This window comes from Trematomus bernacchii, unplaced genomic scaffold (assembly GCF_902827165.1).
Source record: "Trematomus bernacchii unplaced genomic scaffold, fTreBer1.1, whole genome shotgun sequence".
NCBI lineage: Eukaryota > Metazoa > Chordata > Actinopteri > Perciformes > Nototheniidae > Trematomus > Trematomus bernacchii.
The window spans coordinates 12452569-12478996 of NW_022987720.1; the positions used below are offsets into that span (position 1 = coordinate 12452569).

Sequence of the window (26428 nt, forward strand, 5' to 3'; positions counted from 1 at the left end):
CCTGTACCCTTCCTCTGTGAGTACACCTACTTGTTTTTGTTTGGAACTCGAGGCTTTTCAGGGGGTTGTCTTTGCTGATTTTGTTGTTGCAGTGGGCGCTGTGTTGTGTTGGCAGTGACAGCTTGTTAACGTCTAACTCATCATTTACTTCTCGTCTTGCGTGCCAACTGGCTGCTCATCCCTGTTCACCTACACGAAATCACCACGGAAACCCATGCATCCCTCTCTCAAAGGCTGCCCCGCCCATTCATCCCTGTGCACACCAACCCAAATGATAAGCTTTAAACACATGCGCGCTGATGGAACAAAGAGTTAGAGGCATGATAGGGAGGAGAAGGAGAATGCGGTGTTGGCAGAAATGGCTGTTACCCTTGATGTATGTGCACAAAGATCAATGCATGATGATGAGTACATGGAAAACCAGCATCCAAAGATAGACGCACAGATGATGTGGCATACATTACTGCACGGCCATTAGTGTCTGCACATTGTAGTAGGACATCCAAAGACACAAAAGGCAGAGCAATGACAGATGAGCAGGATGTACAAATGAAACGTATGACTCTGGATTATTCACCAATGCGGTACACAACCACAAGGACATTGAATAATGGTGGAGATTGCAGAAAAGGCAGCGGAGCATTAACACAGCAAACTGAATGGAAGCAATACTAGCTAGAGAAAAAATCTATGTATTTATCCTGGGAAAAGTGTACAAGATACACTCTTAACAAGCTACTCGCAGCAACAAAACACTTCAAACATGAAATACTTGATTTGTTACTTATACTTGTTTTATTTCAGGCTTCTAAAAAAAATTGTAGACGTGTAAAAACAGTCCATAGGGATAACAACACTTTTTGTTTTCTAAAAAAATCTGGATTTATAGTTTGCCAAGCCCAACCCACATGTAATGAAACTTTTGCAGTAATTAAACATTTTTCAGACATTAGAGGAAGATAATATGCTTATTTTGGGGGTCTACTATAATGCTTACATTCTAATGTTCATAAAAATACATTATTTTTCTCTTTCTTTCCATTTCTGCTGCTTTTCCCTCTTGAAAAAGGATAACTGATAAATACATTATGCAAATGAATAGCTTTACCTCACTTATCCAGAAATGTCCATGCCCAATGTCAAAGACTTTTACTCAGCCATACTCAACTCTATTCATATCACATCTATCGTATGTCTCATATGGATGGGATTTGAGAACCGGTTCCCATTGAGAATGACTCCTAAGTGACCTATTCTGCATGCTTCAATGACTCCCGATTTCTCCTTTTAATGGTTTCTGATGGTTGCGCATGTACAACAATGTAAAGTAGTGCTGTGTCATGTTTCATTTTAATTGGGCTGGAGCAATACAAGTAAAAGACAATTATTATTTAGAAAGGTTAAGTGGTAAATAAAAGAGACTAGAGTCTTGTGTAATATGTTGTTAATCGAATCGATATCAATCAAGTCTTATCACTTCTCATCCCTAATGTCCCTCGCCATATTTCCACTAGTGTAATTAAAACTGATGTAAGATTATAAACCCCTAAGTTGGTTCTTAAAATGTGCACTCCTTCTATTCGCCAAAACAGCAAGATGTACTTTTCATTCACTCTATTTCCCTAATATATAATGAAAATGGTTTAACAAAGTGCCACACTCAAGTAAAAGTCTTTGAGGTGTTAATGTCCTGCTCAGTCCTTTGCTTCACAGACAAATGGCCAGTGGGTTAAGGTATACAGTATGTGGAGCAGAAGGTGATGAGCTGTCTGCATCCTGCTTTGTGATATCCTCTCTAGGGACAGGTGAAACAAGCAATTACTCTAACAGCCCACTAGGGACTGCTGTGTGCCGCTCATCTCCTCACTCATTCCTGGATCAGAAAGAGGCGTGACAACCCCCCCCCCCCCCCCCCCCCTCCCTCCCCTCCCCCCTCCCCAAACAGGCTGGAGTTCTGAATATGGGATTTCATCTTTCATCTGTGTCACAGTTTTCATTCCACTTCAAAGACAGATTGCGTCTTTGTATTTATGACACCATGTGTAGTTTCTGATCTAGCTGTCCTCTTAGATCAGGGTTTAGTGTTCACTAAAGAACATTATTTAAAAAAACATGATTTTGAAGATAACAATGGGGTTTCATTTAGATTCAGTTGACTTCACAGTCCTCTACAACATTTCCTGCAAAGACAGCCTTAGGAAAATCCCCCACATACATCATATCCTCTCAGTCTCCATGTGTCTGATCTCTGATGACAGACAGCAGTTTGTACTGTGACACTTGACTATCAGCATCATAACACAGATCTGTGCCATGTTGACTCGACAACTTGTAAACTCTGCCGCCCTGCTCGTGGCACATCTGTCACTCGCTGCGTCTCTCACCATCGTGCTTGCGTAACGTTACACTGTGTGCTTGTCGGACTAATATGCATGTGTGTGTTTGCCAGCTTTGTGGAACAGCTGACCTGTTGCCACGGCGACCTATCTGCCCTGGCAGCCAATGTCATACTCATCTCCTGTAATTTCTGGCTTTTTTGATTGAGTCTTTTCTTCGTTTTTTTGGAGGTTACTTTTGCCTCCTGCGCTTTAATTAAAAACAGTTCTGCCAGTAGCATTACAATGAAATGAAGAATTGTTATCATTTAAAGAGGAGAAAGACTTACGTATGAACCCTGCTTATTTTCGAAGATAAATGATCCCTTTGCTGATGAGAAAAGCTGTGCCAAGCTGTGTTTAGCTTTTTGCAGTTCAGACTGAGGCTATTCAGGTCATTCATTGTTTGTGTCATATCCAAGTATCATCTCCATTGGCACGCTTCAGTTTAACCTTTGCGACTCTCCCTGAGGACCTCATGTTTGTCCTTGTTTGCAGGGACTCAGCTGCTGTGGCATAGTTTAAGTGCTAATAACCGGCAGCTACTTCTGCACACTGCCAGAAGTCTTGTTCTGTCACAAACGCTTTCATCGTACATTTCAGAACTCAAAATCATAGCTCATTTAATATCATATCAAGTACAATGATACTTGTGAATGTTAAACCCATTAGGTGGTACAGCTGCTGAGGGAAATGTAATCAAACTGTGTCCCAGTTGTGGTTTTTATCACCTCGAAACTCATTTTTCTCAGTTTCATTGCTCACAGTCACTTGTGTTTGGCCGGTGGAGCTGAATACGTCCTCTCTTCAACATTCTCCTAGTCTCCATCGCTCCGGCCTACATCTGTTCTGGTAAATCATTTAATCAGACGATGAAAGTGATGAATGAATTTAAATCTGTAATGTAATTCACCACTGTGATTGATAACCCACTGGCCAGAGCCTAACTAATCTGACAACAGATGTGTTCCTGTGGGAGACTGCTTGTTAGGTTAGCGGCCCATTGGCTCTGTCTGCGATGGGAATGGCAGTGTGCTAATACTCACTACAAGAGGCTTGGCAGCAGGTCTGCCGGGAGAGAATGCAACAAACTACATGTCAGATGCAGCTTAGTAATCCTGTCCCGTATAGAGGTAACCTTAACCGTGCTGCTCCAACTGAGATCCCCTCATTTAACCAGCAGCGGTGACAAGATTTACTGCAAATTACACATCATTACACGATCATTAGGAAACCTTAGGCTTACAATCCTAGCAGCACAAATCGAGTTTTGGCTTTCACTCTGCAGAAATGATATTTAGAATAATAATAATCTTGTTGTGGTGCTTAAGTGTTTAATTAGACAGAAGAACAACAACAAAAGTGCTGTGTGCAATTATCCTGCATTCCTACCGCAGTGCCTTGTTTGTTTCTTTGGTACTGGAGCCTTCCCATTAATAGGGGTTCATTCTATATAGTATTATAATAAATATAAAATAAAGTCTTGATCTACAATTATTGTTGAGTCCCACTGAGAAGCTCACATTATAACACAGAGACATTACCTGTAGTTAATATCTCCGTGTCATAACATTTGTTTTGTCTGTGACACCTCAAACTTTTCAACATATGTTCATACTCTGATCATTTATTTAATCTATTATCTACCCTGTCTGATTGTCACAGCAAAATATGATTGGAGAAAAACACTTAACGCTTCTTCTTTATTTAATGCTACCTCACTATTATTTCTCAACTCCTCTCATTATGTACCTGCTGGGTTTACCCAAGGGAGCACTTTCAGAGATTTAAAAACTTGAAAGTTAGTTCTTGCAGTATATCATTAAAAAGCCCTCCTTGCTCTCACTCTCCCACAAAGTTTTGACACCTCCCGTTTGCTTCTGACGGTTTTGGCAACATGCCTGCAGAAGGCTGTTGTATAATCAGCCTGATGCTGTCGGTGTGTTGGACTCTGGAGGCGAGACACACAGTGAGAGGCTCTGCCCAGTCCAGAGCCGGCCTAATGAACCTGCAGCCAGTAACAAGAAATACTGTCTTACTGTACTTTTATAGGCTACCAGCAATGTGTTGCTAAACATGCTTGTAATAACTTTTATTTTGTTATAACATTCTGAAAGTAAAATTGATATTTATTTAATCCTTCTGGTCTTAATTTGTACCGTGCAGGTTTGCTAAACATACAGGCTATTTTACAGCACAACTTGTTAACAATTATAGGAAATGACTTGTAGGAATAACATAACCAGGATTCACACACACATAATACGCGTCTTTGAGCATTAGGAAAAGCGCTATAAAAATGTATTATTATTATTAAAACAGATATCAGAAATTATAAAACGGACAAGTCAAATCAAGCAATCTGATTGGTTCTTAGCCGTGATATACTGAGCGTATACCACGGGTAGAATTGTAAGTTACTTTTCACAACAAGTCAGTATCCCTCCGCGTCTGAGAAAAACAGTATACAGTTGGGCTGAAAAGCAAACTGCTTGCGTCGGGCCGAACCACGCCCCTTAACTGTGATATAATGGCCATATACCACGGCCTGTCGTGAGCTGTTGCTTAAGTATACAATGCACAAGCCTAGGGAAAGCATTTACAAGTGTGTTAAAACAATTGTTGAGAACATTCTGTTAACATTGCAGCCTATCGCAGTATGTTGTTTGCAAAACATTGACTGTATTTAACAAAACGCTGTGATTGGTCTTGATTTGACAACCAAGGTGTATTTGTCTTATTTAAAGGTAGCCTGTGTAGTCCGCACATCCTTCCTTTTTTGGAACATTTTGTTCACATCCATTACTTGCAACAGTCTTATTCTTCCCTGCTTCCTTTTGCTGTTGATCTATGTGCTCCCTGCCAGCTGCACAGTAGATCAGTAGCATGTGAAACCATTGACAGGAGGCTGTATGTGTGCACAGAACAAAGAATACAGGGAACCCACACAGGAAAACCTTGCTTTGTGTTACAACCTTTTAAAGATGCATGAATATCTGTTTTCCACCTGACCACGTGGGTTCAGGAGAATAACAAGCTGACAGAAACGCAACACTGACATGGCCCAATGCAGTTTGTCTCATGTATAATTAAACAATAGCCTATGTTCCATTACAGGAGACAAAGAGAAATATAGAAATTCATTGAACCCTATTAAGAAAAAGAAAGCTAGTGTTGAGACTGAACCATAACACCACATTTGTAGATAATTCTCAGTGGATTCATCACTGCACACGACCCCTTTAACATTACATGTAGCTATCTGGTAGTTTGTTGCTATAAAAAAATCCAGTTTGCAATGTGTATTTTAGGTACACACACACGGGAACACTGAGTGTACACCTACAAAGCAGAAACACAGGAATCGTGCAAAGATTTATAACTCCCTCAGCGCCTCCTTCCTCTGGCGTTACTCCCTCCTTCATAATAACCCGGCTCATCTCATGAATATGCAGATGCTGTGTGAATCAGCTCTGATGAGGAAGGCTTCTTAAATCCTCCACTTATGTCCTAAGATTTTCTTTACTGCTTAAGCTTCTCCACCAAATGTCATCCCATCAGTCACATTTCAGTTACTGGGTCCTCTACATTTTATGCACCAACATGCATCTGGCTGGCTGTCTGTGTGTGTGTGCACGTGAGTGTGTGCATGCCCCTAACATTACAGGGCTTATGGGACAGATAATGACCTATTTTCCAGAGTGATTTAGTATGAAGTCCTTGGGAGCCATCGCGGGGGGATCTCTATTACCAGTGACCTCCACCTGAGTGTTTTTTTGCCCGCTTTTTTTTTTTTTACCAACAGTGGTTCCACTTCAGGCCAGGCTGTGCAGTGAAGTAGACTTTAGTGTGTGTGTCTTTCCTTTGCAGTGGCAGTGCTTTCCATGTGTTTAATGTGTTTTCTAAAGGGAGATATGTGGCGATGTGTGAGCTACATACGAACAAAAACAACTAGCAGATTGTGTGTTTTCCTCCACCTGCTCTGACAGAGTGGGACTGTTTGCATGATAAGAGTCACTGTCGACCCCTCAGGAAAGTCTGTATCTTAGTATTCCTGTGAAGAAAGAAACAGATCTTAACTTTAGTCATTATTATTTTATTGAAATCAACAGCTGCTAATTGGGGGCTTTTATCTTTTGTTTCGTCAGAATATATCGTTTTTTTACCTGATTGTTAAATGGGTGTAAAATATTCATTACAAAAACAATTCTTCTTTGTATCTTTACAACAACAATAGGATATTTGCTGATATCACCAATCTTCCATGATATGATTTCAATTATTGGGCCTATTGGGCCTATATATATATACACAATGGATATAAGACGATATCATATGCCCATTTTACACAATCAGTTACATTTCTATCAACTCATAAAAAGCAACTAAGATAAGACTTGACAATTGTATTACTGGGGTCTGTAGGAAATGGTGTGCTTGGAAGGAAACAACGACACAGAAAGGCGATGGAATTGAAAAATGCGTCTCTAAAAGAGTTTCAAATGTTGTATTCTGCATAGATGCTATTGGCTCGTTTATCGTTAAATTGACTGATCGTTGCAGCCCTACCGTTAAGCTATTCATATTGTTATTGAGTGTGTGATTTCTTAGTGAACTGTAAATGGAGGTTCACATTATAAATGGAAACATGTAGTGATGGGCAGCAACTCTTAGTAATTAGTTCTTAAAACACCATTACATACAAAATAGACATTACATTTTTTCATTTGTAAAAACAAGACAAATCCATTGATTCTTTTAAATCACTTGTATTGCAGTACAGTGTGGTCATTTTGTGAGGACAAGACATTGTTCCCCGACTGCAAAATCATTCTTTGTTCTGTTTTATTGCTTGGCGCGCTGGCCCAGCAGTGCGCTGCATCGTGCTGCACCGTGCTGTATCGTGCTGCATCGCGCTGCATCGCGCTGCATCGCGCTGCATCGCGCTGCATCGTGCTGCATCGCGCTGCACCGTGCTGCACCGTGCTGCACCGTGCTGCATCGTGCTGCTCTGCTGAATCCTTTGGGATTATCCTGAAAGCTCACTGGGCATTTGAAGCAGTACGTCCATCCCTGACGGCAGCAGGAAGAATTGACCATGTACAGATAGATATTTGTGTGTTTGCTCTGCTATCTAAATGTTGTTTCTTTGTTTTATCTTGTACACATTTGGGGAGGACATGTTTACCCTTCTGTTGCAGTTTCTTCAGCCTTGCTTTATTTAACTCTGCAAACTGTACATGAGGTCCCCTCTGGTTACAGAAGAACTGCACAAAGAATGGACATGGGTGTAGAATAGCTGCCTTAAACTGGAGGACAGAAAGAATCCACCCTGTTGATATTTATAACTTGAGAAATATTATCAATAAGGTATCAGATACCACCAAAATAATACAAAATGGAATAGTCATTTAGCATGTACATGTACATGTTGTTCAGGAATATTTGTCTGCACTGCCTGGCGCTCGATGTGTTTATGGTTGTTGTTTATGTACATGTGGCAGGAGACCAAGCTTATTACAGTTCATGTCCTGAATGTGGTTGTGTTGTCAGCAGCTTGCATTTTATGATGACTAAGGCCTGGAGTCGGCTCCCTCTGTCATTCACGGTGTGTAACACCCCCACTTTAGTTTATGGGCTATAATATTAGAAACCTTTGGAAACTAAATGAGAAAGTGTCTAAATTCTACATAATAGGTGTCACCACCCCAACACTACCATTATTCTTGCGTTAATCTGTTTTCTTTTTTACTGGCTAAGCTTTTAGCCATTGTTCTGATGGCTTTGCATGGGTAAGGGTAATGAACACTTTATATTACTGCTGAATTCCAATCAACCATCATTTCCTAGGGTTTTCTGTGCACTTTCCTGCCTTTCAGAAAGCCACTAGTTTCCAGTCAGTGTTGTGTGGTGAAAAAATCTACCTTCAGACCAATTTTTTATTGTTAATCCGCCATAAGGTTAGACATATTCCGAATTTCTTTTCATTACATGATTTGATGTGATGAGATGACAAAAACGAATGACTCCAGGTATATGCCTAAGTATGGTGGCTTATTAAACAATACATAAAATGCCTGGAGGTTGATTTAAGCTGCTCTCCATGCAGTGCAGGTATCTGACTGAGCCCCTGCCACCTTTCTCTACCAGTCAATGCTGAGCCCTTTGGAGATCAGAGGTCCAGGCCTCATTGTCAGAGGAGGTGCAACTGTTTGAAGTAGCTCAGTATGCAGGCAGGCATGGAGTCTCCATGCTGTCCAAACGTCTTATTTTCCATTTCAATCACTCCGGTCTCTCTATCTAGCATCTCATTGAAGGCAGCGTCCGCCTAGTGAGGTAAACTGAGCAGCGCTGATGTGATGAGGTGTGGCTGGAGCTTCTTCCTGACACCCAGTCGCAGCAGTGTGCTGACTGACTTTAATTAAGAGGCTTTCTCACCTGCTGGCGGACCTCTGTTGTTCATGAAAAAGACAGCCGGCTTTTAGCAAGATGACAAGTGAACAAAGAGGTGCATTATGATGTTACCCCCACCGGCAGCACCCACTCTTGTCACATTTATATATATCCATTTTAGTTTTCAGCTCCAGACGGCCCCATAGAGCCGTGGAGCCGTAGCATGCTCGATTTGTCTGAGTGCGTGCCTTTGCGTATTAACAGGTGCTTTTTCTGCTGCAATTTTAACTAGGCTGCCTCCACAGTAGTCCCCAGTGTTGCCCTGGGAAACTAAGTTTGAAAGTGGGTGGGTCGTAGACGGCTGATGGATAGACAGGGAAGAGCAATAGGTGAACAAGATGGCCATGTCAATCATCTTATTCTCCATGTATTAGGAGGACTAATCAAGAGGGCATTATCAGCTTGTGTGGAGCAACAGATCGCAGTTGCTTCTGTCAGTTTTTAATGTGAGCCTATCACCGTCTCCGCCCGTTACTTCGTCAGACAATGCAGACACGTAGGCTTTGAGCTTTTCTGAAGTCTTGCTATCAATCCCCAACCGTCAATTTCACCCCTTTTAACTCTCCTCTCCTGCCACAGCGGTGCCTCTGAGCTTTCAGAGAATGGAGAGAGAAAAAAAGAGTGAAGTGCACAAGCCGCTGCTTTATGTACCTTTTTACCTGGAGCCTCATTGTTGCAAGTGAAGAGAGAAAACAAATCCAGCTAGAACACTAAAAGAATGAGATAGGAGAGATGTAAACAAATGTTACCCTTTCAAGTTTAGAGTCGCTTTTTGCTGTTTCTTTTATTGAAACTTGAGTGTCTACTACTTGCTGTAGTACATTTCAAGGTCTGTTTGATAGCGTACCTTGCAGTCAATGAGACGGTAGTCACTTGCCAGTCCTTTTGCAGGATTTGTAATTATTTAGCAGGGGAAGTCTTCGTAGAAATATCATCCTAAAGATTCAACAGCAGCACATTATGGTTAAGGCCCAACTGTCCTCATATTCCTGTGGGTGATATTACCCACAGCTGTCATTTTAAGGTTTAATATTACGTGAAATGCAACCCCCTAATAGGTTCTTGAAAACTGACTTGGAGAGTTTCTAGAAGCCTGATTGGTGGTCTTACAGGAGGGTATTTCTATTCCCGCCATGCCCCTCTCCTTCTAGTTATTTGTTTAAACTGTTCCCACTGGAGCGAATAGAGTTACAATTGCCAACAGCTTCAAGCCTTGCTGATTGGCTTATATCCTGTTGCCTGTAGCATTAATTGACATGCCGGATTAGCAGTTTGCAGCCACTCCTACTTGATTTGACCTCTTCCCTCATTCCGGTTAATATTCAGCTGGTCTATCCCCCCTATGCTGTCACGTCCGGCATCCCACAAGGAGCCCTGTCATGCTCGCAGTAAATTAGGCTCTGTATCGGATGGAGAAGCCTTGCCTTCCTCAAACATCTGCATAACGACACACCTTCAGGGGGAGGACATCGCATGGAGAAGTAGCTCATTTCAACATGGAAGAATAAAAGAGTAGACTTGAGAATAGATACGATGGATGATTTAATGCTTGGTTTAAATATTACCATTAAAAGATTAAAAGCCACTACATAGTAATCTGATATTGAACACAGATCAAAGATAACTACACATTTTTTTCTTGGTATAACATTTTCATGTAAAAAAAACAAGCAACAGAACCACACAGAGGCAAAAATCAATGACCTGTATAATAATTGAGTTAATCCATATATTTTATCAAATGTCAATGAATAAACGGATAAATAACATCTAGTTTTGAATACAGAATAATTTAAAGTGACAGAGATGACTCTTACTTTGGCATTTTATTAGCAGGCGTCAATACAATTATCTATATAAACTTGTCTGATTAAATAAAAAGTTATGCCTTTCATCTAGATCGTGTAGGTGAGCATATCTGAAGTGCATACACAATTTAACGTTGTCTCGATGTTCTGCATAGAATGTTCTGTCTCAGGGACTTCATTAAACTTGCGATATCATTTTCGATTTAAGACCTTCTTGTTTATGTATTCACTGATGGCACTTCTTATCCCTGATGTTTAACCGGTGCGCAGGCGAGACTATTTAAATCACAGAGAGAAGACCTTGTGCTGTACTGTATGTGCCTCAGAGATGACAGACACTATTCAGAGATTCCTTTTCAGTACACATTCATTATTAACATTTCTACATCACAAAACACTTCATATCAATCCATCTGGTCTCTGCGAAACCTTTTTTTCTAAAACTTTTTCAAAAGTTTTTATTCAATCTAAAACATATAGTCTTTCAATAGAAAAATAATCTCATATTTCAGCTTTTCAAATTTGAATTATTGCCTTATGTCTCATTTATGATGGTTTACTTCACTGTACATGCGTTTTCAAATAAAAATAATAATACACAATTATTTAATGTAGCCTTAAGCTGCTGCATTTTTGGCCAACAGGAAGAGAGTTGAAGTACCTTTGAATATGGATGAAGCTATTAATTAAAGTATCCTGCCCTGTTTGTGAGTGTGAAGTCTGCAGCTCCTTCTGAGACTGGAGCTACTTTACACCCCTCCACTCCCTCTGACCCACTTGTTTAACATGCCTAAATTATCAAGCTACACCGCCTCCAAATCCATCAAAGCAAACCCAATCCACTTTCCTCACCTTGTGATTCTCCACACCTTATGTCCATGCATACGATGAGCAGCAGCTCCTCTCCCCCAATTTAAAGTCAAGTCCAGCAGGAAACTGTATATAAAAAAGGCACCTTTCCCTTTGGAAATATGTGGTCCAGGATATTGCTTTGATGATACAGAATATTATGTTTGTGTGATGATATTTGTTGTGGGTGAGTTGGCAAATGCCTCATGTCACGGACTGATTTTCACTACATGTAAAAATAACCTCCTGAAGGCGGTGTCGACTGGTGAATCAGAAGAAAATGAATTAAATAGAACATTTTTACTTTTAATTCCAATAAATATGAATCCATTTGTCATTGTTTTTATGGACCAGCTTCAAACAGTGGTTCAACCTCCCCTGAAGAAAGGAGTTTTTAAGCTTGTTTGCATAAACAGAGTAACAACAAATGGAGATGGACTCCCGGTTGTATTGGAGGTTTTATTATTTTTGCCTTGTAGTATCTTTTTCTCCATGCAGGTAATTTCTCCCTGCCTGTTTGTCTTGTCTTATCTCTTAAGTCCCTCCACAGCTGGCTGTTTTATTTAGGCAGGTGAAAGCTCTTGACTGTGCTCCCTATCTTTGGCAGTGCAGCCGAGGCCTCATTGGCTGAGCTCAAAGATTCTATCGGTCCTGATTGTGGCCTCGCCCTCACGTTGTCATTCAGATCTTCTATTATTTCGTCGACCAACATGCTGCATCTTTTCCTGAAGGTTCTCCGTCTATAAAGCAGCAATTTGCCCTGCCGGAGATCCAGACTTACTGACAGTCCCTGCTGTCTCGCGATAGAGCGGTCACCAGAAACACACCCCATTAAGGCTCTTTTATGTAGGTTTAAATTACGCTGCCATTGCGTGGGTTTGCACAGATTGTTTTGGCTGTCGGGGTTATTGTCTGCCAGCTTATGTGGAAATACATTGGCTGCGAATGACGACAGTAAAGATGAATAACTTTCTATTCTTGCTCTGCTGCCCACACATCTCTTTCTCCCGCTGTGCTCATGCTGGTGGCTTTGCACACAACTCAAGAAAGAACCATAAACTGCAGAAAGTTTTCAGGCTGTATTCCAAACCAGTGGTTAAAAGAGATGCAAATCTTTCAAAGATGGAGTTCATTTCCTTTGGCAAGACACCAGCTTGTTTAGCATTTTAACTTCTCTAAGGACTTCAACTTTATGCGGTTGATAAGGCTACATTGTTTTGTCGACGCAGTGTTTCATTATCTTCGTAGCTTTATGTTTATCTAGAGGCAGCATAGCCTACTCAGCTTTTCACTGCATGTTGTGGATGCTCGGTCACAATAATAAGCCTCAGTACATACAGTAGGCCCGGCTTTGCCAGCCATTGTAATGGGGCCCTTGTGTCAGGTCCTTGTTAGCTGATTGACAATAAGCTCTGGCCTAATGAAGTGTAAACCAGAGATCTGGGAGTCTGCGAGTGGGCCAGATGAATATGACCGGCAGCCTTTATGCGCAGCAGAGAGCTCAATGCTAATGCTATTAGCCAGGAGGTCAGTCCATTGCGCTTCACCCCTGCTCAGTTTATCAGCACTTCATAATATGGTGGATGTAAGGGCACAGTGTTGAAACAGTTGAGTGTGATATCTCTCCGAGGATGATTAGAGAGAGAAATGGGTTCACGATGGGCATGCGGACTGATTGCAGCTGTGTTGGAATGATCACAGACCTTCTGCCCTTTACAGGCTTCCTCTGTGTTAAGGTTTGTCCACTGGAGAGCGTTGCAGCTCCGTTGGGCCCCCATCTGGCCGGCTTCCTCTCTTCCTGTGCGTTCATTAACAGTCCATTTGTTGCTCCTGCCCCGAGGAGCCATCCTCTGCTGCTTACTCACTCAGCTCCTGCTAATGCTGCTGATGAGCCCTTAATATACAGATGGTCCACTTCATGCAGCCTTATTAAGCCTCAGCACTTTTTATACTCTGCTTCTCACCAGTTGTATCCATTTTGGATTTGAACATTTTCTCTACCTGCTTTAAATGAGATGTTTATACACAGTTAATTTGCTATTTGGTCCAATATGAGTACATAAACTACAAATTATTTCTGTGTAAAAATGCACGATGTTCTATATTCATTTACCATTCTAGAGGTGATTGTAAGACACTATTAGTATTCATAGCCAACCACCATTTCCCCATATGTTAACCCTAATAATGCATATATAATGCATTAACTAGTTGTAATTCAGAGAAAGTGCTATCATTTCCTGATAGCTCTTTTCTGATGCTCGTGTGATGGTGTCCTGGTGTGTTTGTCCGCACCACTGTGCACAAACACACAAATTAACCCTTTGCATGTTTCTCTTCTAGCCAACGCCGGGGCCTGTTATGCTAAGCAAGGTAACTCACCGGGCGAATGGCTCCCTGCTCTTCCATCATGCTTACATTTTAATTTTTTGCAGTCACTTGTTTTTTTGTGTTACCATACCGTCTCCTTCCAGCTGTCTCCTTTTTGCATATGCTTTCAATATTGGGCTGTGTTTCTTTTCAATTAGAGCGCTGACAAAAGGCCAAAGGCTGTCAGAGTGATGCGCCTCCTTTAAAAATGTAAGTAAGAATCAGTCACCTCCAGACAAGAGACGGTGAGAATATGTAGAGTAAGTGGCAGAGAATGTCAAGGGATGGAGGGAACTCTCAGATAGATGGACAGTAGTTGGTGAAAAAGAACAAGGACATTTATAAAGGAAGTGTTGCCTCATGTTCCCAACTGACTTTCCATTTCCTCAATTTTCAGCATTTTGCTTCTCTGTGTTTCCAAAGGAAACAACGTAAGGCACTTGAAATGACAAGCAGGCATATCACAATGGAACATCCAGCCAAACAAATGCAGCCCCATCCTCTTGCTTTGATCTATTGCAGAAGCATTTTACTTTCTCATTTTTCTTCCCTTTAGAACTTGAAATCAATAATTCTGCAGGGAAATGCTACATCCTGGTGGCAAATAGTCTAACATCCAATTCAATTTGTTCTCTCTCTCTCTCTCTCTCTCTCTCTCTCTCTCTCTCCTGACCCCTCTGCCTTTTCTTCCCACTCTTTGCTCCCTTTGTTTCCACCCATGTTTGCCTGCTGTGTGTGTATGCACGTCTTCACCCTGAAATCGTTCTGCATGCGTGTGTGGGTGTTGAATCACCTCGCACTTTCCAACCCTTCCCTCTTCCTTCCTTTCCCTTATCCTCCTTTCCGCTCTTCTGTCCTCGTCCCACAGATCCCGAGCGTGGTGGCAGTCACATGATCTCCACAGATGACCTGGAGTATCCGCGAGAGTACCGGACATTGGGGAACAGCGCTCGCCGCTTCTCCAATGTCGGCCTGGTGCACACGTCGGAGCACCGGCACACGGTCACGGCGGCCCAGAGCCTGGAGGCCCTCACCAACCTGCACAAGGTGGACATGGAGCGCAAGAGGGACGCCTTCATGGACCACCTGAAGAGCAAGTACCAGCAGCAGCAGCAACTGCAGCATCCGCATCACAGCCCACACCACACCCCACCCTCTCCCTCACCCTCCCACGGCAGCATGAGGGGGACGTCAGAGCGGGCTGCACGAGAACAGGTAAAAAGTCATACCTGGGGAATGGGATTGTGTTTTTCTTTCAGGACTATCCTGTCATTCAGAGATACTGTACGTGACAAACTGATCAATACTGTCAATTTGATTAGAGAAAAAATATGTCACATGTAGACAGGCCTATTTACATGCACACGTAATACTGTAGTTGAGGTATCATCAGGTTGTCTCTTGTCAGGACCATTTCTACACATTGTGCTTATTAAAATAATTGAGAGAGAGAATAAGGAAAGGCTGTCAGAGGGTCTTTGTATGGGGGTTATTAGAGGTTGTCATTAAACTGTCACAGCCAAGCTTTCTTTGTTTTATTTTCTGCAGCCAGGACTTTACATAGACTGGCTCTGTCGAGGTGTGAAGGAGGATGGGAAGTCACACACATTCTGAATGTTTAAATGCTAATGCTGTTCTCTAAACAATTAAGGATAATGTTTCTCCTTTGCTTTCTGTCTCTTATCAATTATTCTCCCCCATGAGATGTAGTTTATAATTTGACCACTTTCACAGACTGACATGCACAGGTACACACACACAACATTTACACTGTACTGTGCACAAACACCCTCTCTCATTGTGTGAGCTCTACTGCTGTGTGTGTATTGAGGAAAAAAGGTTAGATTTGGTGTAAAGACATGACAGAAAAGAACATCAGGGGAGAGAAGAGAATGAAAGGGAGAGAGAGAGCGATTGAGTGAGAGCAAGCAAGGGAGGGCGGGTGATAGGCAGGTGGAGTCCATAGTTGCCGTGGCAACCTCGCCCATAAATGGCAAGTAGGGATATCGCGTTGCAAAGGTCAGGTTGTATGAAGAGAAGCAAGAATTGTGCAATGATGAAGACCGAAGGGAGAGGGAATTAACGAGACGGAGAGAGAGGTAACAAAAAAAAATAAATGTAAACAAAAGCCGGGAGAGTGGACAGATGCAAAAGTATTTTCCGTTTACGGGGGAGGCAGCAGCAGAACCCGGGATTTCTTGTCATCTCGTGGATGTGCAGAGCATGGACAGTGAGGAGCGAGGGAGGGGGGGAGGAGGAGGAGGAGGAGCTGGAGAGGAGCGCAGCAGCCAGTCAAGCAGCCCGCTGCTCAATTAGCCAACACCAGCAGGAGCCAGCCACCCATCTGCGAAGGAGTTAATCGGCTGGTGTTGTAATGAATTAAATAAAGAGTTTCCGCCGCATGTGCTACTGGAGAGCAAGACACAGAGAGAGAGAGAGAGAGAGAGAGAGAGAGAGAAAGAGAGGGGGAGAAAGGTGGCCTGAGCGAAGGGAGAGGGAGGGAGAGACGGGCAAAAAACACCATGAGGCATCGCTGCACCTGACCGACAGCCTGGGATGACTGGAGTAGTGGACAGGTGCACTGCAGGTGAGACGGGACTGCAAGCTGGAGGCTGTTGTAGAGAAGGGTGTGTGTGTGTTTGTGTGTTTGTGTCTGATAAGGATGCACGAGCTAGGATTAGATTCCACGCCTGTTGTGTTTATGCTGGTTGTTGTGGTGACGGGGGCTGCATATGCTCGGCAGGCTAGACGAAGGCTGAATGGACGATAGTGTAAACTGCACACAGCCTCTTGTGCAGCCTTTATTTGCCGTGGTGGCTAGTGTAGGTGTATTTTAAATGACAGACAGAAGGGGACAGGGGCTGCGGTAACGTTGGGATGCCAAGCCAAACCGGAGGAGGATTGAAGGGGGGGGGGAAAGAGTAAAGCGTGGTTGAGATCAGAGGGGGGCGGGGGTGCAGAAAGGATGACGACATGAGAAAGAGCCGGAGGTGGAGGAGGGGTGCAGCGAGTGCAGCCTGCTTTACATGCCGGTCAGGTAATGCAGCGCTACGCTCTGCGAGGCTACGTCCTCCTGTTGGAGCTCTGTAGACAACTCACAAATGTATTCCTGGGTGTCTCTACGTGCATTCAGCTCTTTAGCCCCAGGTTTAATCCGACATTTCAAACAGGCATCAGTACAACTGTCTCTTCGGGGCTCACAACGTATTAAATTCAACAGGAGGTTAAATATGACAAGGTGCACATTTGAGCTAATTAGTAGAGCCTCATTGGAGAGTTTTGTCTCTCATCAGGGATTATGTCTGAATGAATTAGTGTGATAACGGTTGGCAGTATAAAATGATGTCTTTGTATAATTTCTGCACAAAATAAAATGCAATGTAATTACTAGGATGGAGAAGTGTTAAGGGGTTCTAACAACGTAAAAAAAAAATAGGCTCTCTGGATTTTCATCGTCTGAGTGCAGTATTTGCAACTCAAAGTCCAAGTTCAATCAGCTGAGCAACAGTTAAAACAACACGAGGCGGGGGATTGTGAATGTGTTGACATTCCCTGAAAACTGTGAGTAAGCCTCATTAAAGCACAAAGAGAAAACCCTGGCAGAGACAAACACACCACAAGACCACGAATGACTTCCGCACCATTAAAGCCAGCCTTCAGAGTCATTTAGCTTTGTGGGAAAACAATATCATTAACATTGCCTAAACAAGTGAACAGCAATTATGTATGATGCTCCAATGCTGCCTCGAAGCCGCTCTGGATTGAACAGATTGTCAAGGACGAAGCTTTACTGAATAAATGACTGACACATGGCCAGGTTGTCAAGGCCAACATGAGTCCAACCTCCCCTCATGTCTGATCTTATCACCATTGACCCACTTTACCCATGATCCCTCACACCTGAGTCCTATTGAGAATTAGCTTTCTGACCACTTCAGAGGAGATGCTGATGTTTCATTCAGATCGCTCATTGTCCTGTTTAAATAAGACACAATTCCTTGTTTAAATCTATGTAGTAAAGCTATGTTTTTTATAAAGGTGTTCTAATATTAACCCAAAATGGAGAATTTAATCCTTTAATTCTCCTTGACAGGCGACCATATTACCTAAAAAACAAAGCAGAAAAAACGACCCTGGAGACATAAATTCTCCTTAGCGTCACATCAAAGAGTTCTCCTACTAATATTTACTTCGACATATGTTGGTAGAAATGTATATGCTATGGGAAAAAAGTAAGTGTGGGTGGAGATTATGCTCCATATCATTTTAGTCACACTTAATGTTAGAGTGTCTCGGCAGATATATCACACAAACTTTTCTTTTACATCTCAAAGTAAAACTGTAAAAACAGTACAGCAACATTATTTGGCAGACAGAAAATTGTCCATGTAAATGCTTTGGAATAGCTTCTAGGCCAGGGGTCACCAGGCTTTTTTAGGGTGAGAGCTACTTTCAAAAGATAAAACAAGTCGGGGGCTACTTTTACTCCTCTTTTTTTTGTTTTTTGCAGTGTATATATTTAGCACATTTTAACGTTATTATATGCTGACCTTTAACCTTTGTGTGCTGTTTGGGTCTGTGGGACCCGTTCTCAGTGTTTACTAAAAGAAAATGTATTCAATTTAATTGTTTTAACCTGCTTTATTTGGGGGTGGACCTCACCTCCTCTAGGGGGGTCCTTACCTCCTCTAGGGGGGTCCTTACCTCCTCTAGGGGGGTCCTCACCTCCTCTAGGGGGGTCCGGGGGCATACAACCCCGGGAAGATGTTTGTTTAAATGTTGAAGTTAAAAGCATCAATCTGGTGCACTTTGAGCATAACATGAATTGATGGAAACAGCTCTCAACACTCAGATGAAAGAGAGCTGTATACTTTTCAATAATCCAAACATCTTTAGAATATGATCACAACCAATAACAAATCATTTAAACTGGTTTGTTCTTATCTTATGTTACCTAGTTAGCATTCTTTCTTTTTATTTATGCATATTTTACTAATCACTCCCCTTTCAAACTGTTTTTTGATTTGTTTTACTGTCCTATAGTACACATTGGAATGATTTCTTACTTTATCTATATTAAATAGATAAAGGTGTGCTCTCCCTAGCTCTCTCGCTCTCTCTCTCTCTGTCTCGCTCGCTCACAGAGGCTGTGTGCTCCTCCGTGGCGATGACGGGATTTAGAAAAGTTGGGGGACATGTCCCCCCTGTCCCCAGTGGAAATTACGCCATGCGTGTGTGTGCGTCAAGTGCAATAAATATATATGCAAGTCGCAACACACACACAGTAAAACTCTGCCCCTCATGTGCTGTATAGGCTGGCACGACTAGGCTGTTCAATGGGGCTGATGTGTTGTGTAGATTCTGCCAGAAGGAAAATCAGCGGTCACACTCCTTATGAAGTGCGGTGAGCTGCCGCTCCACATTGCTTTTCTTCCCGACTACAACGCTGGTCCCACAAATCAACCAAGAACGTGATTGGTCGATATTCATTGTGGGGGGAGGAGGGGTGTTAGATAGATATAGAGTTGTAGTAAGTAGATAGAGTTCACTATGATTGAGGTTTCGTTTATGCATAGGGTAGATTCTTTTAATTACATTTCCTTTTTTGTTTTGTGTATTTTTTACATTTTGGATTTGCTTGGCGAGCTACTTTTAGTGGCGACTAAGTGCCCGCGGGCACCGTGTTGGCTACCCCTGTTCTAGGCCTACTGTTTAGAAGGTTCTGTGTAGTTGTTTAGTTTCAGATAATTGAACTTTTTTGTATGTCCTAGTTAGTAGAATTTATTGGGTTTCATTATGTTGCTGTGATTGTGTACAAATACGAGTTTGGTATATTATACCACGGCTATGTTGTTTCCCATTTGTTATGGTATTGCTCTTCTAATCCTACTACTATTCGTTTTAAGCATCTTTAAGTAAAGTATGTTCATAAATAAGTTATATATAATGGTTGAATTTTTTTTGTTTTGTTATATTAACTACAAATGAGTATATTATAGATATATTACCTACAGTTATTAACAGTTAGTATTTAGTATAGAAGCTGAACACAGACTTTTCTTGCATATTAACTACCAAATATGTTGAAGGAGTACATGCAGTATGCTTTTAGTGTGTAGTATAAATTGGGACACAGATCAGGCTTCTTTTAATACACAAGTGGTTACGAACGAGAACATCTTTGCCTGGTTTCAATGCCGTCAATACAGTAGGTTAATCTAGTTCTGTATTTAATTTAAAAGAAAGCTTCAGTGCTGTTTAGACAAGACTCATAGCGCCGAGCTCTGTGGCGCCGAGCACAGTATGTGTGCTACACATGTGGAGCCACACACACACTGGGCCCGACTCCGTAACACATGTGTGATCATCTCAGGGTGCAATAAAGAGCAGGCAAGAAAGCAAATAATTATTGAAAAGTTTCAATTCAGAATCAAGGCATCGTCTGATCGGCTCTTCTGATTGACCTTTATAGAGACCACAAATCCAAGTCTTGACAACTAATACCAAGTGTTGACCCTTGGTGGGCAATCAATTAATGCACCAAACCTGATCAAAACTTCAGCAAAGCCAACATAAAATGTAATAAAAGGCGAGACATACACAACACAAAATATTTAAATATTAGCATTATTATTTAATCATCGCTGAGTGTACTTTTGCCCAGGAACCATTACCACTTAAGCAACAAATTGCACAACAGAACATTAATAAGAGAGAAAAAGACTAGACAGCACAGAAAAATAATAAAACCAAAGATAATGTCAAAGAATGGCAGCAGGGCCAAATGAGGGAACAATAAATCAAAGATAAGCTTGCAATAAGGTTATTAACGGTTGATATCACTCTCCCTGTAATGCTAATGTATACTGAAATAATACAGGCTTTTGTTGAGACAGTATTACCACCAACTATCATAAATCAAAACTTGCCTGTCACTTTTTTTCCCTCCCTGTTCCAAGAGAGTAATGTGGTTCCTGCAGAAGGGAGGAAGAATGGACTGGAAATTGCCATCAGATAAGAATAGGAACTAGAATAAGAGTTTGGATTAGAATTAAAATTCATGAACTCTGCCCAATTTTCCTTGTCATTTTGAGGTATTCCTGGGCCATCAATGACTTGGCCTGGATTCGACTGGGGGGTTATTACGTTTTAATGGAAAGCTCACTTCCTGAGGCCTTGGCCAACATGCAGCTTTTTTTCGCACTTTGGCAGAGCAGCAGGAAGGGCAAATGGGCACATGAGTGATTCAGCATGGAGAAGAAAAAGTGGTGATGTGGCGAGATTTAGATGAAAGAGCAGAGCAGGTGGATTCAGAGTGAAAGAGACAGCCGAGTGCGAGGAGGACACGGAGCCGGTGGTGGAGGAATCTGGGAGAGAGTCCAACATCGGAACAACAGAGTGGGCTGCTGTTTGATTCGATTTCACTCTTTTCATTTCCTTCCCTTTCACCAGTAACAGCCAACAGTGCAATCTTGTTTCAGGTGCTCTGTAACCTGAAGCCTGCAAAACACAGCCGCCCCCCGCATTAACACCAATCAAACTTAACGATTCTGGTTCGGATTAGATGAAGCTGTCAACAATTTTATTGAGTTTCCTATAGGGCCTGTCAAAAATGGAACGCAACAAGGAACTCATTTAGGAAATGCAACCGGTTATACTTCTCAAGGAGGATGCTTTGGATCTCAGTGTCAAACACCTCACATCTCCTCTCCAGTCCAGCCTGTTCTATGCACTTAAAAAAAAAAAGATGTATTTATGTCATTGATCCTCTGTTATTATTTCAGAAGCAAGTCCCTAACTTTTCTCTTTCTGTTTCCCTCCCCTTCCCTATTTTGTCCTTCATAATCTCAACAGCAACAGCAACAGCAACAGCCCAACTACTGGAGCTTTAAGGTCAGTGCTGCTTGTCTTACTGTCCCTGTGTGTTTGTCATCTTCGTGTGTGTGTGTGTGTGTGTGTGTGTGTGTGTGTGTTGAGGGATTACGTCAGACTCCTCGGGCAGCACCAGTCTATCTCCTTGGTTCTCTGGCTTCTGCGACACCCAGATCACTTGACATCTCTCGGCTCTTTGGGCAGTGTGTGTGTGTGTGAGAGTGTGTAGTGGCAGAGGTGTCAGGGGTGGCGAGAGCTTAAACTTCTCCAGCTCCATTTAATCTGCAGAAGGAGATTCTCTCAGTATTTATGATCCCTCAGGCAGCTGGCATTAATGGCTAGAAGCCATGTGACCCTTCTGAAGTATTACTCACACTGACTGAGACATTAAGTAGACATTTCAGACATGCCGCTGAGGCATTACTGAAATAATACTTTGACATTAGCACAGAGGCTTGAGTCATGGCTGGGCGGCTGAATGTGTTTTATTCACAGGTTGCAGAGAGGCAATAAGTGCTAAATGAACTGGAGAAGACCAGCGTCAAGATGTATAGAAAGTGTTTATCTATTTAGAGAGTTGAACCAATTTTGTAGCTTGTGTGTTTTTTTAATGTGTATCACTTTGTTGTGGCATTACACTGCACAAAGGCAGGCAAGGAGGCGTCCTATCTAAACAGAGAGTTAAAGAACGTTTAATGTGCGTGAGAGAAGAGCCTAAGGCTTCTCTGCGGTGTAGTCTTCCCTGAATCCCTGCTTACAATATCATTTGGACAGGTTGGAAATGTCACTGAATATCAATGTCCTTTGCCCTGACCTATAGGGAAGGCTGAGCAATATATAACTCACTCACACAAGTACTACAACCTCAAGCAAGAGTGATAGAAATAGAATTTAGAGCCCCGGCCATCAGATAAATCCAAAACCAGAGGATTTCAACTCTGCAGGACTTTCAAGTGGTGGTTTGCAAAAGCTCTCTGGATGTTTTTGTCAAAGATTTGTCAAACATTACACAGACACATGCTCATGTTTGTTGATAAAGAATAACATTTGTAAGTACGTGTGTCTAGCACTACTGAAAACTTTGAAAACGTTGAACAAGAAAGATCTGTAACTACGGACAACTTTCATTATGGATTATATCAACAGATTAGTTTATCTTTTGGTTCACAATGACAAAATTGTAAATGCGTGCTAATCATAATTTGTATTTTCCATGTAACCAGCCATAGAGAAAGATATTTGTTTGAGAATGAGTTGAAAGCAGAGGGGAACATTTTTTTTACACACCAGAGAATGATTAAAACATTTTCTTTCCTGTAGTGTGTTATACAGGTTTTTGTGCATGTAAATGGGCTGCATAAAGTATAAATAGCATCAATTGGAAATACTCAAGGAAAGTACCATTACAGAAAAATGGTACTTAAGTACAGTACTTGACTATTATGTACTGTGACTATTCACCACTTTGCAGGGATATGGAATAATGCACAGTTAAACTGGGATACAAAAAAAATAGTCAATTTTACGACATGTTGGTGCCTGCTGTGTTTTCAAGAAAATCATTTCCAACAATCTCAGCCATCACCTCCTCTCTCAAAGAGAACGACATTCTGCTCCCTTTTCTTCTGAGCAAACCGTTTAATATCGCTGCGTAATTTACAGCACTTTAGCAAAGCGATTGGTTCCCTGCATTGACACCTCCAGGTATATAAGAGAATGGGGTTTGGGGGGGTTGGGGGTTGTTTGTCCAGGCAGAAGATTAAGGTTAGAGATGGATTGATTTTAGGGAGCCGTTTTCTTCCTCCATTTTCTAAAAGTAATAGGTGTGGACTTGTTTGTTGTGAACGAAAAGCCAGCTTATAGTTGGACGGAGACAAAGCAGGCTCAAAATCTTGAACTGCAGAAAGTGACAGCACAATCATGTCACCTGGATGAAGCTTTGACCTCTGTCACTAGAGACTGAAGCAGAGGAAGATCTGTCGACGTTGAGCAGCTCAGCAAGAATCAGAATTGAGCTTTGGGAGTGGACAGATGATTGGCAAGAGATACAACAAAAAGATTGGAGGGAGACGTACAACCTGAAGCAAGCTTTTCAGAAAGAGGAAAATATCATTAGAAGAATTGTCATAAAGAAATAATGGAAGAGAAGAGATGTGGTTAGGCGTGAGGTTTGTGATATTCACCATTTCACACCTCAAGTTTTCAAGACTATACTCAAAAGCCAAACATTTCATTGTCATTTCACACACATCGAGTCTGTTCCTGACATTTCCTCGCTCAACTCCATCAGAATGTCAAACCACTTAAGAGGGAAATGACTACATTCAGGGAAAAGATCAGAGAGAAGAGGCTAGCAGCAGCGGCAGCAATTGTGTGGTCAGCTTCCCTCTGGACTCCAACACTTTCATATGTGGTAACGCCTACCAAACCACAGCCTAGATAGTTACAGACTGGCTAGTGTGCTTTTATTCATTTATGCAATTTTGCTGGATGTATTTGCAAGAAAGATACATGGGGAGGCTGTGGCTCAGTGGGTAGTGTGCTGGACTTTGAATCAGGGGATAGCAAGTTCGAGTCCCACTGCAGTCAGCATGTCGTTGTGTCCCTGGGCAACACACTTCACCCCAAGTCGCTCCTGTGGGGATTGTCCACAATACTGAATGTATGTAAGTCGCTTTGGATAAAAGCGTCTAACAAATGACATGTAATGTAAATACATGATGTACTGAATGCTGAAATCTCTCATCTTAAATGAGCCTTATCTTTGACTGAGCATGCACTGCCCATTTCTATTGTATTGTATAATGATACTTATACTTTACATTATGCTATTTCCCACAACATATATCAATTTGCCATTTTTAACGGGTAGAACCTGCAACTTTAATGCTTAATGCACTGTTTGGATGATTCTAAAGAATTAAAAATAAATTAATATTTTCATTCCAAAAAATAAAAACAACACCCTCAATCGGTTTTGTCCGATAAAAAGAAGGAAAAAAAAGAAAATTCAGACGATTAATTTCTCAACAATGTGTACGTAACAAAAGAAAGACAGCATTACTTTCAAATGATTTTACCATGAGCGGAAATTAAGAAAAAACATTGGAGCCGCAGATGGCTGGAAGAGACAGACAATATGGTGTGTTTCGTTGTCTGCTCTGCATCAAGTTCAATTTTATTTGACAACAGTCTTAAATAACAGGCTAACCACAGTTCATACCAGCACAATTAAAGAATTTGTAGGGGTGAACAATTCAGGGTTTAAACGTAGCTTAATTCTAATTGAGTGCTGCCTGGCATCAACACTGTTTCCTCACAGTGTGTTAAGCATCTTTAAAGCTGATTCTCTTCTTATTTGTTTGCATTTTTCAACCAAAATCTCTTCCAGTGCCACTTGAACTTAAAACAGAGCGTCCCTGTGTGCGTGTGTACGTGTGAATGCGAGACAGGAAAAAACATGGCGGAGGTTGAATTGAGTTTAATGCAGTTTGTAGCCTAAGGTCTGCCGTCAGACCTCTGTGTCCCGATTTCCCCCCCCCCCATTCACTTCTGTTCTGAGTAAGATCATCATGTTCCCTACTTGTTCCTCTCCTCTGCCGTGCCCTTAGAATAGTGTAGAGTTCTCAACAATAATTGAGTGCTGTTGAAAAAGTCACTCTAAAAGAAAAGGTTGAGGGGGGAGGGGGGCAAGAGGGCAGCGGTAGAGGGATGATTGTAGAGAAAAATAAGAAGGAGGTAGAACCAGTTTCCCTCGTATCAGGCTGTGAACACAGTCATGTATAACACTGGCATGTCTAGCAGGACCAGATGGTGCCTTCACATATAATATTTACAATGTTAAATTCCTACATAGAGAGATTTTCTGTTTTCATATCACATAAACCACCAATATGGATGCCAATGTATGTAGCAAGGCAAGCTGACTAGGAGCAACAGATTTGGTGAGATTACACACATTCATACATCGGTTTCGTTGTCTTTTTTAACAGATTATTTATAGAAGAGGGTATAACATAGCACATTCACTGTTTTCAGCTGGTTCAGAAATATAAAACTTTAGTATGCAAACATTGTGAGTCTCGAGCTCCATCATGCAGCGTATTCTCAACTCCCTCTGCCTTTTCTTAGAAAACTCCAGCTAGGTTATTTAGTCTTGAAATAAAATTCCTGCATGCGCTATAGTAGAAACACGGAGATTTTGAAACAGAGTTCCCCTTTTAGCCAGGCAGAGAAAAAAATTACCATATACTCCCTGAAGAAAACTCCTTTGACATGTTTTACACATGGTGGGGCTTTCTGCCAATCCCGTTAATACTGGAAACTGGTATTGCATTTTATGCCAAATATATCTCTGTGTGTGACTTCCCCTGAGAAATAGTGTTGGGCTCGGGCAGCTGGTTTCTCTACAGATCCCGTTCCAGGTAGCCAAAATACCTGTAATGAGAGTCCAACAAATGATAAAATCTTTTATCAACCGGCTGTTTTTTGTAATTATTGAGAAGTGATATGTAGCCGACTGATATTTTTACGGTGCCAGGCTAGCTGATTCCACTTGCTTTTGGTCGTTGTGCTATGCTAAGCTTAACAACTGTCAATTTTAGCTTCATATTAACTAAAGAACTACCATAGGCTTCATAACATAAGTGTGCCATAAGCAGAGTGGAAAGCAGGAATGCAAAGATACTTTGTTTCATAGAA

General features: G+C 41.7%; 1 protein-coding gene across 1 annotated transcript in view; it reads left to right on the forward strand.

The window, feature by feature from the left end:
- Positions 1-14723: 14723 nt before the first annotated feature.
- The window catches only part of si:ch211-278a6.1 (SRC kinase signaling inhibitor 1), a 44447-nt gene continuing 32742 nt past the window's right edge, over positions 14724-26428 (forward strand). Inside the window, exons 1-2 of the mRNA XM_034142771.1 lie at positions 14724-15070; positions 21710-21748. Of these exons, the coding sequence (XP_033998662.1) occupies positions 14747-15070; positions 21710-21748 (363 nt within the window). The 5' untranslated portion in view covers positions 14724-14746. The remainder of the gene's footprint in view (positions 15071-21709; positions 21749-26428) is intronic.